The following is a 15,216-nucleotide window of genomic DNA, read 5'->3' as shown; positions in this document are numbered from 1 at the left end:
ACTGAGCATTTCATAACACTGGCCTTTGTCTGAAAACACGACTATTCTCTTTGTTTCAATGGATCACCGTGTGCTTGACTTACAAATGACAAATTTTTAGCATAGAGCACAGTGTGTTAAACTGTTTTATGCACCCAAAGCTCTGTGAAAAACCCCTTTGGCCTTTTTTATCCGGGATCAAAAAAGTAAGAACACCTCTCCTCACAAGCTGCAGGATCTGAGGAATCATTCATGTCCAAACCATAAATAGTGCTCTCATGCTTCAGGTTTTATTTATGTATTATGGGTTTCGATTTCTCTGAACAAGTCTTTTATTGCAGTATGAGGTCCATGTGTTCAAAAAAGTCAAAGGGGCTGGTCAGGTTTATAAAACTCTATTTATTTCTGCCAAACTCTGCAAAAGCAGCGGTGCTCAACACTGCTCACATGGCATTCCCTTCAACTTTAATTGCTTTTATACAGTTTATATCTACCAGTCACGCAAGGCCCTGAAGTGTTTCGGCTACAAAGACACTTTTGTCTTTTGATGGCAGCTATCGGCGTAAGAGAAAGAGCCAACCAGATGCAGTTCAGCCAATCAGCGTCGGACGAGCAGATCTTCATGCTTTTCTAATTCAAGTACTGGATAGGACTGGATGAGACTTCACCGTCTCTCCACAGAGCAGATCCCAAACTGGCATCCATCTGGACGTACACATGTGTTTTGTCTGCAGCAGCACAGATAGGAGCGGTCCTGGGATTCCATTAAAGAGTGCTGCGGCCCGACAGCCATTGTTTTCACACCCACCCCTGCTGAGCTACAAACATTGTCCTGACATTCCTGCAGTGCCAGCCCATGGAAAAATCACCCCTTTGGTCAATGTTTCCCGCAAATCTTTAGAATCCAGCCATTACTGTTTAACAAATACAAAAGCAGAACGCGAGCTGAGATTTTAAATGTTTGAACTCTATGATATGGCACATCTGGAGTCTGTTTAATAAACCTCCGGTCAGTGCAGCACAAGTGTTTAGTTTACAGCACGACTCGGATAAAGCAAAACGTTTTTAAACACACTGTTTTACATGACACACTACAACTGCACTGGACTTATAGCATCAACGTCATCACTGCCTGTCCAATCGACACAAAATCAAACCAGTCTGTTGTTCTGTGTTATTTACAGTATATGTGAATCTTACGACATCTGTCCTCTTCACACTCAAAATCAAAAGATGTGAAATATATTAAAAGAAAATTATGGCCTGTTTTTAGCCCAGTAATACTGCTTGCATTTTGGCATTATGTTTATGACAATAATCCACATTTTCTTACCAAAATTCTCATTATGTATGCAAAAAGAACAAATGTTTTAGTAAAAATAAAAAATAAATGGATTTGTCCGTATAAACATATGCAGTCCAGGCCTAGAGAGCATGCATTGCGCAAAAGTCTCACACAAACCCAAGTAAATGTTTGGGGGAGTTTGTGGAAGATGTGAGCCACAGCTGGCAGCTATAAAACCTCAACTATACACAGCTTATCTTTAACTTAATGGAGAAAAGACAGATTGAATGAAAGTATGAAGGAAATCAAAAGAAGAATTACAGAGCTTTCATTCTCGTGTCTGGTTTGTTCGGATCAAAGCTGCTATAAGCATATTTGTCTGTAAAATAAAAACACAACAGTACCAGCTGGGAGTAATACACCCGGTTAACCATTACACACGTGGTTGGTATGGATATATGGCAGGGAATGCCTGACCCGTCACTTTAAATGGACAAAGAGCTCATTAGAAGAGAAAGGTGTGTCCTCTGTATTGCAGAACTGCCCCTTCACTAAGCCCCGCCCCCTTTAAGTTACTGTTGCTACTGCTTTCTAGCTTTTCTATTTCCATTTCAAACACAGAGAATCAATCAAAAGAGTTCGATTCAAATGTAACCGGAGTGGCACACCTCCAACTTTAAATCTCACAGGTTCTTGTGTGTCTCGCGACAAAACACAAATATGACAGCTAGTCATAAGACACGAGAGAACCGATGAGAGTCATCGGTTTAATTTCAATTTCACAAAATAAGATTAAAATATAAATGGTATTCTCTCAAAACATAATACTTTACAAGACCATATTACCTCAATTTGGTTATTTGGGTTACTTGAATGATTTAATCATGAGAGAATTTTCATATTTGGGTGAACTAATCCTACAAATTGGAATTGGAACAAAGATATTGAGAAAGACGGTTGCTTGAGCAGAAAGAGTAGGGTTTGTATGACGCTGAAAGAGAAATAAATGGACCCTAATAGTGGGGGTGGACGGACAGACCCCCACACACAACACATATCACTGATCACCAAACTCACATCCTGAGCATTAACATTGTGTTTTCTTCACAGCAGAGATAATCCTACAGATAAAGAGTGTGCGGTGGGTGAACATTACTGACAGCTCTTTCATTCTTTTGACTTTTTAATTGTAGGGCGGTGTGGAGCTCACGTCTGATGCTTTGTTGGTGGTGGAGGAGTCTGCTGAACGTCTGCAAGCTCTGGCACGTTTTCTCATGTGAGTTTCCAGGTAAAAGATGAACATTAACTACAGAGAAAGAGTTACCGGTCGAATTTTTAGTTATTCACTGGGAAACATCCTTCATTTATTAGTTGAATTATTGAAGTAAACCAGATTATTAAAAAATCATGAATAAATCTACTTTGCTGAAATCAAGTGAGGAAACGAACAGCTCATAAGCTTCAGTTTAGAAGATTTGTTTGGTAAAGAAGAATATTATTTTGATTATGTTTTCAATTTATGTAATTCATTTCTGTATTTATTTAACAGTTCGGATGACAACAAGTAGTCATAAATAATAGAGAAAGTGAACCCACCTATGAACCAAACTTGTTATTACTATGAATTTATTAATTATTAATAAATGTCCATATTTATAGAATGCACCATTGTTAATCTTAAAAAGATTTCTGTAACTTTTAATACTAATTAAAAGTTACGAGTGTGCAATAATTTGATTAATTTCAATAATTTGAGTACTTTGTTGGCTTAAAGGGATACTTCTGTCATCATTTACTCACCTTCGAGTTGTTCCAAACCTGTATACATTTCTTTGATCTGATGAACACAGAGAAAGATATTTGGAAGAATGCTTATAACCACACAGATCTTGCCCCCCATTGACTCCCATAGTAGGAAAAATTACTTTATTGTTTTTTTTTGTTCTGTTGAACACAAAAGAAGACATTTTGAAGAATGTAGGACAGCAAACAGTTCTGGGGCACTTTTGACTATACCATTGTCATTTATCCTACTATGGTAGTCAATGGGGGGCAAAATCTGTCTGGTCATAAGAATTCTTCCAAATATTTTTCCTCTGTGTTCATCAGATCAAAGAAATGTATACAGATTTGGAACAACTCGAAGGTGAGTAATATAATTTTCATTTTTGGGTGAATTATCCCTTTAACACCTGATTTCCCATGTAAAAACACATCCCAAAGCAAACCAGTTAAAGGGATATTTCAGCTAAAAATGAGAATCCTTTCATCATTTATTCACCATCATGTCATAAAAAACTTGTTTTGAAGAATGTTGATAACCAAACAACACTGAACCTAAATTACTTCCACTCTATGAACACAAAACCTAATTTCTCAAAATATCTTATTTAGTGTTCCACTGAAGAAAGAGTCACATATGGGTTTGCAACCACATGAGGAGGAATAATTGAGTTTTTGTTTTGGGTGAACTATCCCTTTTAAAATGACAAAAACGGCTTAAGTATTACCAGTAGTAGAGAATTGGGTAACTGTAACTAACATGTAAATAAGAATATGATTCACATTCAAGTGTTTCTTGTGTGAATGCAGTCAGACAGCAAAGGGGTGGGATGCCGGTGGGAGCGAGTGAGTTAATCTCAGTCAGCAACACTCCTGTCGAAATCCCACCGAGCCGATCACAACCCCGCTGACTGATCAATCCTACTGAATCAGATAAGAGCCATGTCCACCCCAGGGCCACAGAAAAACAGTCCTCTCAGTCCTGAAGTCAAAACACACATTTACATTGAGACACACAGTGAGTGGAGATATGCTAAACACACTCTTATCAGGGTGAGACAGAGCCTTGATCACAGCTTTGTTGTGTGAAGTGTGTGTTACACATGACTTTCTGATCCACACCCAGATGTGCTCTATGCGTGCGTGCGTGCGTGCGTGCGTGCGTGTGTGTGTGTGTGTGTGTGTGTGTACTGGTTTAGCTATATTTGTGAGGGCCAAATGTCCTCAGTACCACAGTGAAATACGTGTGAGTGTGTGTGTGTGTGTTCATGTTTGTATATCCTGGTGGGGACCTAAACCTGAATACACACCAACACATGGGGACTCGTGTCACTGTGGGGACCAAAATTGAGGTCCCCAGGGTCAAAAAAGCTAATAAATTGTACAGAACAATATTTTTTACAAATCTAAAAATGCAAAAAGTGTTCTATGATCTTTATGTATAGGGTTAGGGGATAGAATATACAGTTTGTACAGTATAAAAACATTACGCCTATGGACTGTTCCCACGGGGATAGTCAACCAAAGCCTGTGTGTGTGTTTCTGTGTGTGTGTGCGTTTCAATCTGTTCACACAACAAAATGAAAACGTCACTGCCAGTGTGAAAGCGCACTGATTTGGATTAAAAACCGGTTTAATACACCACATACCGCTGCAGCTTGCAACTATAAAGTATGGTTGATGATTTTAAATGAAACATAAGTAAGTTGTTGAGTGACTCCGTAAACAGGATCAAGCAAATGTAGATGGTAGAGAATAAGAAATGAAGTGAGAAGTGAGTTTATGGCTCTTACTTGAGAAAGTATTTCTGTCCGTTGGGAGTGAACGCCATCTCCCAGCCCGGCGGCATCGGCCGCTCCTCCGCCACATCCATCGACTGGTGGCGAATATGGACGTGCTGACGCGCGGGCGTCGCGGCGCTCAGCGCGCCCGCGGGCAGCTGCAGGGACGCCGGGGACGAGTGCGAGCGGACGTGCTGCACCTGGAGCCGCGGCGGGTGACCGCTGGAGTCCGTGCTGGACTGCCGGGAGTGAGAGCCTGAGTCCGGCTCCTTGAAGAAGGACTCGGGCAGATGTTTGTTCCTCCAGGAGCTCGGCTGCGGGTTCATGACGGAGTTGAAAAGTGCCTCCAGGTCCGTGTCCAGGTCTTTGGCGACGTGGATCACCTGCTGGCCCGGTAACGGCTGGAGAGGGTTACTGCTCATTTCCACGCGCGTCGAAGCGAACAAATCTGAGCGCTCAAAACAATCGAGGAAGAAAAGTGTTGGAAGTTTGTTTGGGTCTGGCCTGTTTTTTCTCCTTTTGTGAAAGTGGTTTCGGCCTACGGAAAAGTTTTGAAAAGTCTTTATAAAGTTGTCATAAATGTAAAAAAGTGGATGTCATAATGTCCCGCATATATATTTTTTAGAGATATCCCCCTTTGCGTTCTCGCGCTGAGTTTCTGTCCCGACAGAAACTTTGTCAACTCTCTCTCTTTCTCTCACTCACCCTTCAGCTCCTGTGTCACCTCATGAATATTCAATGAACCGACACTCATGAATATTAAACATACAGTTTCATATAGCTACATGAACATTTACTGAAGAAAAATCTGACTCAATCCAAAATTTCTAATAATCCAGGTTAAGGATTTAATGTTATTAATTCATCAAATGTGATTATGACAATATATCGTAATAAACTACAGACTGAATACAAAATAACATAGGCTAAACCTTTTTTTTTAGAGCAGACGCTTTTATCCAAAGTGACTTACAAATAAGAGAGCATATACCATTTTGTCAACACGCTAAACAGTAACATTCGTTTACAAGACCATGTTACTAGGAGGATTAAAGCTGAAGTATAAGCGAGGGAGAGAATGAACAAGATAAAAGCTTTTTTTAGTAGACATAAAACATAGACAGCTATTGGTTGGTTGGACTTAATATACTCTTATCCAAGATTCTCCAATATAGTTAATTCACTCAATATCTATTAAATAAAATGTAGATATATTTAATGTAATTCTTTTATTAAGGTAGCCTATGTATCGGGGGTGAAAGGGATAGTTCACCCATAAATGAAAATTCTGTCATCATTTACTCACCTTCGAGTTGTTACATGTGTAAATGTCTTTGTTCTGATGAAAACAGAGAAAGATATTTGGAAGAATGCTTATAGTTCTTGGACCCAATTTACCATCATAGTAGGAAAAATTACTTAATACTGTACATTTATTGTGTTCTGTTGAACACAAAATAAGATATTTTGAAGAATGTAGGACAGCAAACAGTTCTGGGGCACTTTTGACTACAATTGTCATTTTTTCCTGCTATATATATGGTAGTCAATTGTTTCCAAGAACTGTTTGGTTACAAGCATTCATCCAAATATCTTTCTCTGTGTTGTAAACAGATTTGAAATAACTATGGAGTAAGTAATTCATGATAGATTTTTTTTGTGAACCATACCTTTAACACATGTTCTCTCACAGCGAACATCAGATTTTGACAGCTTGTTTATGTTTGATAGTGTTGGGCTATATTGGATACAATCAGTTTAAAGATATGGATCAACCGACCGTTAAACATCCAATCCACCCAAAATTCATTTGACAAATCAGTCCACCTACTGTAGTGTTTCTTCACATCTACATTCATGAGTCTAATGACTCATATAATAAGTCATTGTGTATGTGAACACTGAAAGGGATTACAATATTTCCAACAGTAAAGCAGTTGTACAAGATTTTGTATTAAAATGAAAGGCAGTGTGCTGCCTAAAGCCGTGTTGCCACCGCTGTATGCACATTAGATGTGTCTGAAGATCAGCACGGCAGCATGACGAGCTGAGAAACCCACCTGTTCACACTGAAGACACACCTGAATGTCTTGTCCCTATACTGAAAAGTTCAACAAATGTTTATACACACCACAATATTTTACAATATTTGTTTTTTGACAAAGGAATTTACGTTTTAAATGAAGTTTTAGTCCAGTTTTAGTTCACCTTTCCTATAGAGTCCAAGCAAATTGTGATTCTGCCACATAATTTAATTATAATAATTTCTTAAATATGGTTAACATCTGTTTCCCACAATTAAACGCAAGAAATCAGCAATATAAGTAAGAGCTGCAGTATTGAAAATTACATTCAGCTGCAGAGGAGACATGTCTGCAATGTTAAATTTACACTAAAAACCGCTCAGTAATTCCAAGCAGAGTTCAAATGGATGACTTTGCTAACTTGTAGATTAAACGTTAACAATAAATCATTAATCATTATTCCGAAAGTACATTTTCCCTGAAATTGGCCTCTTGATCACATTACTACAGAAAATTACATGAGATACATCCAAATCATTTATTTATAAATGCATAAATGTGGAGCTGAAGATTGAAAAATCCTGTTCATATGTTACAGGAAAAGACAAAATACAACCCGTAGCACAAAGCACATCTAATGAGATCACTTCAAATGTTCCGGCAGTTTTGATGGATGGCTGTATTAGATTCTGCATATTTCCCGCCCTTTGTGTGTTTATCTATTCAATATTTTGGCTAATTTTTATTATTTTCATTCTAGCTCTGCATGTTTAACACACCAGACCACCTTAAACAATGTAATGTAAAACACATTTACAACAGAATAATATTACTGATGATCAATCAGTCATAATACTGTATATATGCTCCAAAAATACATACAGCATAAAAAACATAGTTTTAAGGGCATGTACAGAATACAAGGAGGAAAGGCAACATAATACTTATGGCACAAATAAAACATGCCATCTGCATAAATTCTCCAAAAGAAACAACATATGCTCCGATCATCCTTCAGCTCATGATAAATCAAATATCATTTGATGTAGGGCTGGACGAGTAAATATGACAGCAAATGTCATAAATCACATAACAAATGTGAATGTTGAGTGATGAGAATGTTTATCTTTGCTGATGTTATTTGATGTTGCGCAGGATGCGACGGCAGTGGTTGCTCTTCAGGTCAGCGAGCGCTCGCTCCATCTCCTGTATGAGATGCTGCAAGGTGGCAGGATCCGTCTGCAGTACATGTGCCCGGCGCATGCCATCGTCCTCCAGGTGAAGCTTCAGGGTGACCGTGGGCTTCACCTGATGCCGTAGAGCCCTGCTGGCCAACTGCAAACACAACTGCTCTGAATCACTGCTCCACAGATTGATTCAAAAGATATAGTTTCAGAATATCCATCAACAAGAATGTGCAGACATGTTTACTGTCTCTCATCATTTCTCTAATGTCTGTTATTCCCCTGATAACAACCAATCACAATCTTATGTGAGTACAACATATTTGTACTATGCGTCACTATTGCTTTGTTAGAGATCGCTTGATATGCCCCGAGTATTATTTCGGGTGCTGGGTCATATCCATAAGTTACCGGCAGTCTCCCGTTTGTATATTTATCATGGAAACTCTCGTGACATCTTATGTACGGATCGCGATCACAGGGCTCAAATGCTGACAGTTACAGATATCATTACACCATACAACTACAGTATATAGGCTATACAAACTATACGCAAAGCCTTGCCATCACATCCAGGAAATAAGTCAGTAAATTTGAGTCAAATCACAGGCTTCATTTATCCCACGCGAATGCGCCATATGAAATACAGATGTGGGGAGGTAATTTATAAATCACACGAGGTCCCCAGATAATACTAATCCTTTGCGAATGGTAACCTAACATTACATCTCTAACCAAATTCACAGAAGGCTCCAACTAAGTTTACTACGCAAACTGCTATTCAATCATAGCAGTGGGCGTTTACTGCCAAGTCTTCATGGCGGAACATCCATATAAACCGATCGTTTGTCAAGCCGGCCTCAAAACCTGGGTAGAAAATAGCCTATTACTTATTGATTTTGTTGTTTTTGAATGTAAGAACCACACGAACGTCATAAGTAGACCTCATACAACAGTATAAAACAATAAACAAGCCAAGGTTAATCACACCTTTAAATTACCACACTGAATTATGTTTTATATTCTAATTTTAAAGAATTTGCCCATAGAACCTCCAGAAAAAAAGTGATAAATGATAAAATGACTCAAAAATGACACTATTCACAGCTGTGTCTAGCATAATTAGTCATACCTGAACATCCAGCCGCCACTCCAGGTTGTGGTAATGTGGGAGGTTTGGACTGAGATTACTGAGGATCTGTCGCATATCTTTTCTGTTCTCCAGATAGAGCTGGAGGAGAAGTTTATTGAGCTCTTCACTGAATCCCAGCACCAGCACAGAGTCCTGAAAATCCACCTCAGAGATCTGCAGAGATCAAGAAATGAACCCTTACTCTACGCATACTACAGTACCACCTACAGCTTCTGGAGTCGCATGGATTACTTTTATGCTTGCTGTATGTGTTTTCCACATTCAACATTATGGGTACTCTTTCCTTGAATTATATGGAAAAACAGAATCTTTCTAGAAATCTGTGTTTAGCTAATGAACAGTGTTCACATCTGGGGCATCAGAGTTTTAGTTTTTTGAGACACAGTTGCAGTATGCAGTATTGAACTATACATTTTTAGTGATATATTCTCAGGCATAACTTATACTCAGAATTTCTTCTAAACATTAGTAGCAGGAGAATACAAACAGCAGTGTGGAAAAATTGAGGGTAATGTGCTTTGTTCCAATATACATTGAAATGTTTTAATATTGACAGTAAAATAGATTAAATAATTAGAAAACATGTACAACTTTGTTAAATTGATATAAGGTGCTAGCCGCGCTACAGTCAAGTGCATACAACAATTCCATTGACTCTCTCACAGGGGAATTGATTTTTAACAGTAACTTATAAACGTTTAAAGACAACAGCTACAGTAACTGAGGATGGTAACTCATAGTACACTTGCAGGAAAGTTTTACCTGGATTGTTTTCTGCATTAATTATTAACAAAATCTGTTCTGTTGAATGCTTAAGGAAGATTTATAAGTTGTCCATTTACTTTTTCCAGCCTGCATGGTAAATTATTCTTCTATACCATAAAACTTTACAAAGTACAACAGTTTGTATGTTATTTTATAGCACAAAGCCGGTTGCAGTGACTATCCATGTAAGTTCACAAATCAGCTATAAATACATGACACAGTCACTTTCTCTGTCTTCATTCAAAAGATGCAGCTAAATCTTCACATTGTAAATTACATAAAAAGACCTTCAAACATTTAACGCAAAGAAGATGTGTATTCTCATTGTGGATGTACATGTTTTTTTTTGCCAAGAAGCAGATTAACTGATATCCAAGTGACCTCAAATGACAGCCCTTCAATGCAAACATCACCGTGTCAAGGGTTGAACATGAATTCAAGATATCAAACTATGAGTTCCAGGTCCAGGGTTGGGCAACAGGCCCAAAATGAAACACAACAAATGACATTTTTATAGTTTATAAACAATACTATAAAACACAGCATCAAATAAGATTAAAATAAGACCGAAAGAATTATATATATATCTTATACTATACAGTGGCTTGCAAAAGTATTCATCCCCCTTCATTTTATTCACATTTTGTTATGCTGCTGCCTTATCTTAAACTACTTTAAATTATTATTTTTTTTACATTAATCTACACTCCATGCACAATAATGACAAAACAAAAAACTGATTTTTGACAGCTTTGCAAATTTATTAAAAATAAAAAACAAAAATAAGTACATTGCATAAGTATTCATACCCTCAACTCAGAAAATGGTTATAGCGCCTTTACCGACTCAAATCTTTTTGGGTATGATGTGAAAAGCTTTACACACACTGAAAAAATTATACTTTAAACGAACTTAATTAAATTATGGACAGTGCTTCCACACAACAGCAATATGTTATCTGTACTCAAATACTTAATGTATGATGAACTAAACTGAACCGAGTAAACTTAAACAACCATGTCCAAATAATGTCCAAATAACTTAAATCAAATAAGTTCATCCTACTAAAAGTATTTAAGTAGAGATAGCATGTTTCCATTATGTGGAACTACTGTCCATAATAGAATTAAGTTAGTTTAAGTTAAGACATTAGCTGTTATTTTTAACACACTAAATAAGCTTAAGCTTTTATTGTTCGGAGTTAGCCCGAGTTGTTAAACTTTCGGCATACCCCAAGTACTTGCTTTCTTATTAAAGCAATTTTAAATCTGTTTAGCAGGTCCTCAACCCAAGCACATGCTCTACACTTTACCACAATGGTAACCCCCAAAAAACATTAACATACCAGAAACTATTTTAAATACAAACATAAAAGAGTATTAAACATGAACAAATATCCCTGTTTCATCATTTTGATAAAAGATGTATAAAATAACATTTTATTGCAACTTTTCCTCTCCCTATTCAGCCCTGTGCAAAGCATGATGGGAAGTGGAAATCCTGTTCCTAGTTAATAACACTAACGAAATTAATTTATGTTGTGTTAACTTAATTTATTTTATTAAATTGAACAAGCATCAAATATGATTTTGATCTACTTAACTGAAACATGTTAATTTAAAATGTAAACATTTAGTTAAGCCAAAGCATTACTGTTTTTAGTCCGTTTAACACAATGTGAACAATAAAGTCAATAAAGTGAACAGTATCGTAAAATCATTTTTTTTTAGTGCATCTGCATTTGGCAATTTTCTGTCATTCTTCTCCTCAGATCCTCTCAAACTCAAACTCTGTCAGGTTGGATGGAGATCATCAGTAGACAGACATTTTCAGGTTTCTACAGAGATGTTCAGTTGGGTTCAAGCACTAGCTGGGCCACTCAAGGACATAGACAGAGTTGTCCATAAGCCACTCTTGCATTGTTTTAGTTGTGTGCTTAGGATCATTGTCATGTTGGAGAATGAACCTTCTGCCCTGTCCGAGGTTCTGAATGTTCTGGGCTAGGTTTTCATGACCATTATCTCCGTATTTTGTGTACAGTCCCTGAAGCTGAAAAACACTCCCACATCATGATGCTGTTTCCACTACACTTTACTGTTAAGATGGTATTGTACAGGTGTTGAGCAGTGCTTGTTTTTCTCCAGACATGATGCATGAATCTGAGATTCATCAGACCAGAATATCTTGTTTCTGACAGTTTGAAAGATTCATTGAAGTACGTTTTTGCATATTTCAAGTTTCCATGTGTCTTCACTGAGCAAAGGCTTGAGTCTGGCCACTAAGCCATAAAGCCCAGATTGGTGGAGTGTTGCAGTGATGTTTGTCCTTCTGTAAATTTCTCCCATCTCCATATATGATCATGGAGCTCAACCAGAGTAATCATCAGCTTCTTGGTCACCGCTCTAACCAAGACCCTTCTCCATCAATGGCTCAGTTTGGACAGGAGGTCAGCTCAAGTAAGAGATCTGGTGGTTCCAAACCTCTTTCACTGAGGATAAATGGAGGCTACATGTTTCTGTGAACCTTCAATACAGCAGATTTTTTTCAGAAGTCTTCTCCAGATCTGTGTCTTGATACAATCCTGTCTCAAAGCTCTACTGGCAGTTCTTTTGACCTCATGTCTTGGTTTTTACTTTGATATGCATTTTCAGCTGTTGCACCCTTTATAGAGAGGTATGTGCCACTCCAAATCATGCTTATTCAATTGAATTTGGCACAGGTTAACTCCACTCGAAGTGTATAAACATCAACAAGCAAAACTAATGCTTCTGAGCTAAATTTCAAGTGTCCCAGAAAAGGGTATGAATACTTATGCAATGTACTTATTTTTGTTTTTTAGTTTTTTGTTTTGTCATTATTGTGCATGGAGTGTAGATTAATGTAAAACATAATCATGTAAAGTAGTTTAAGATAAGGCAGCAGCATAACAAAATGTGAATAAAATGAAGGGGGATGAATACTTTTGCAAGCCACTGTACCTAGCGGAATTTTTTTCTAGTTTTTATTTCATTTTTATTAATATTTAAAATTAGCTTTAATTTTTAGATGTTTCGTTTTTATGTTAATTTAAGTAAAAAAAGGTATTTGCTTTTGCCATTTTTTATTTATTCGTTTATTTTTCTGTTGCTATATACGTTTTTGATTATAATTTTAGTGCTTTAAACTTATTTCACTTTATTTTTGTGCCAACATTTCAGTTTTTCCTTTAGTTAAGTTTTTACAATCATTTTTATGTTGATATTTTATTTGATTTCAATGAACAGAAATGTTTTCCAAGTTAAAATTTTGTAAACTAAAATAACCTTGATACCTAGTGTATACTATATGAACGTAGAAGATAGCATAGGGTCTGATCAGACAGAACGCTTCTTTTGCTGTGAGAGGGTCTGATCAGACAGAACGCGTCTTTTGCTGTGAGAGGGTCTGATCAGGCAGAACGCGTCTTGTTTTCAGTTGGCAGGGAGCGTTTTGCGCGCTGCTTATGCGCGCCGGGCGCCTCGCGTTTTAGGCGGAGCGCCCGAAGTAGAAAAAAACTCAACTCGGAGCAGAAAAGCGCTTCAGGTCATGTGTGCTTTTTTCCATTGTCCAATCGAATGAGTGGAGAGGCGGGCCTTCCGATACGGTGACGGAACTTTACAGTTGATTGAAACGTCCGGAGACTGCAATGATGAAGGAGAAACTTGTGCTGGCTGACACTGGTTAACCGAGAAAGGTCCGAGCAAACGCCCTCTGTTTGTACCTTTTTAAAGTTTCTGATAATAAGACAGTTAACAGGAACTACAGCGCTCGCGCTATAATCCTTGACTGACAGGACAGCTGTTTTGATGGTTACCTAGAAACATAAAAAAACCGCTGCGCTTCTCTTTTCGAAGAGTCAACTAAAAGAGCAGCGCAGCGCGCCTCGCGTTTTCGAACATGAAAAGCGCGTTCTGTGTGATCGTACGCTAATTATGTCTCCTGACGTGTATGTCCTTTATTGTTTTATCGGTTAAAGATTTGCCTCATTTTTCAGTACATCGCACATCATTTACGTAATTTTTATCCACAGGTTTTATGACCGATTCATCAGGTGATTCGTAAGAATTAATGCAATTACACTTGAAACATGCACTCTAAAATGTGTTTAAGCCATCATGGTACAAGCACTGAGCATGCATGCATTCATTCATTCATTCATTCGAGCTGGAAAGAGTGTGTGTGAAACCAGTGTTTTGCTGCTGTAAATAACAACTTCTGACCCTGACCCTGAATTTGAGCATGAATGGAGAATCGCTGATCACATGTCATTGGTACAGTTATAGCGATGAGCTCTTTCAGATGTTATGATGACTGTTTGTTCATCTACACACCATCAGTTTTGAGCTCTCAGTGAGGAGATACATCAACCCTTCCACACCATGCTGTACAGTCTCTGATGATACATTCAGCTTTCCTACAACATTATACAACACATATAACAAAATCAATAAACATCCAACAACATTAGCTCATAAACGTCAATAAACAAACAGATACCCGAAGTAGTGTACTCACGTGCAGCCCCCTCATATATTTTAGAGTTTGAACCCTTTTTTAGAAACTCCACAGCGATTCTGCCAAATTCCGAAACAACTAACAACCACAAAATAACACAGCGTATCATCCGTAATGTTTTTTAATTGTGAATATATGTAACAAAAAGCATTACAGTCGATATTCCCTCAATCACAGCAGAAATTAATAACACATTAATAACAGCAGATAAATCAGCTACAATTCACATGCAATATGTGAAATAAACAGGAACACAAATGTTATGATTTGATTTGCCGCTGTCACTCACCCGCATGATCAACTTCAGATAAAAAACACAAATGATCTTTGTGGTCGTCTGATAAAACTAACAACATATCCACACACTGTGTTCTACAGCATCACACGGAAAGAAGGCTTTAATTAAAGAAAATGCGTGAAAATTGAAAGAATGTAGCTGTTTCAGTCACATGATCGAGAGGTGTGCAGTCAAATAAAGTCCGACTGAAACAAACGCCTCGACTGCAATTGTTCCGCTTAATTAGAATCAGTTGTTTAGTCGCAACACAATATTTGTATAAAATACAATGTGTAAAATAATTTGAGTAATTCAATTTAAATATATAAACGTGAATAGCCCCTTGGTTATCTCATTTCAATAATATGTTTTTAAAAAGCACAAACTGAAAAGCACAATTTGAATAGATTATTTTTAATTCACAGACAAGGAAACAATATGATTGGACTTTAT

General features: G+C 37.5%; 2 protein-coding genes across 3 annotated transcripts in view; both read right to left on the bottom strand.

Annotated features, from left to right (window-relative positions):
* wwtr1 (WW domain containing transcription regulator 1) overlaps positions 1-5,544 on the bottom strand; it is a 64,381-nt gene extending 58,837 nt beyond the window's left edge. For both annotated transcript variants that reach the window (XM_057325172.1, XM_057325173.1), the window contains exon 1: positions 4,840-5,544. In XM_057325172.1, the coding sequence (XP_057181155.1) occupies positions 4,840-5,249 (410 nt within the window). In that variant the 5' untranslated portion in view covers positions 5,250-5,544. The remainder of the gene's footprint in view (positions 1-4,839) is intronic.
* Positions 5,545-7,370: 1,826 nt separating this feature from the next.
* On the bottom strand, positions 7,371-14,956 carry commd2 (COMM domain containing 2). Its single transcript, XM_057325174.1, has 5 exons — positions 14,776-14,956; positions 14,487-14,564; positions 14,303-14,385; positions 9,168-9,341; positions 7,371-8,186 (listed from the first exon to the last, which is right to left on the bottom strand). The coding sequence occupies exons 1-5, from the start codon at positions 14,840-14,842 to the stop codon at positions 7,989-7,991; spliced, it is 600 nt and encodes a 199-aa protein (XP_057181157.1). The 5' UTR covers positions 14,843-14,956; the 3' UTR covers positions 7,371-7,988.
* Positions 14,957-15,216: the final 260 nt, after the last annotated feature.

The sequence above is a fragment of the Triplophysa rosa genome, linkage group LG25 (genome assembly GCF_024868665.1).
Source record: "Triplophysa rosa linkage group LG25, Trosa_1v2, whole genome shotgun sequence".
NCBI lineage: Eukaryota > Metazoa > Chordata > Actinopteri > Cypriniformes > Nemacheilidae > Triplophysa > Triplophysa rosa.
The sequence above is the reverse complement of the archived record's forward strand: the minus strand, read 5'-3'. Positions and strand labels throughout refer to the sequence as shown.

Coding starts and splice junctions, on each gene's coding strand:
- commd2 (XM_057325174.1), bottom strand. CDS start 14,842: ATGTTGTTAGTTTTATCAGACGACCACAAAGATCATTTGTGTTTTTTA. Junction 14,565..14,775: donor ATCTGAAGTTGATCATGCGG/GTGAGTGACAGC, acceptor TGTGGTTGTTAG/TTGTTTCGGAATTTGGCAGA. Junction 14,386..14,486: donor AATATATGAGGGGGCTGCAC/GTGAGTACACTA, acceptor ATAATGTTGTAG/GAAAGCTGAATGTATCATCA.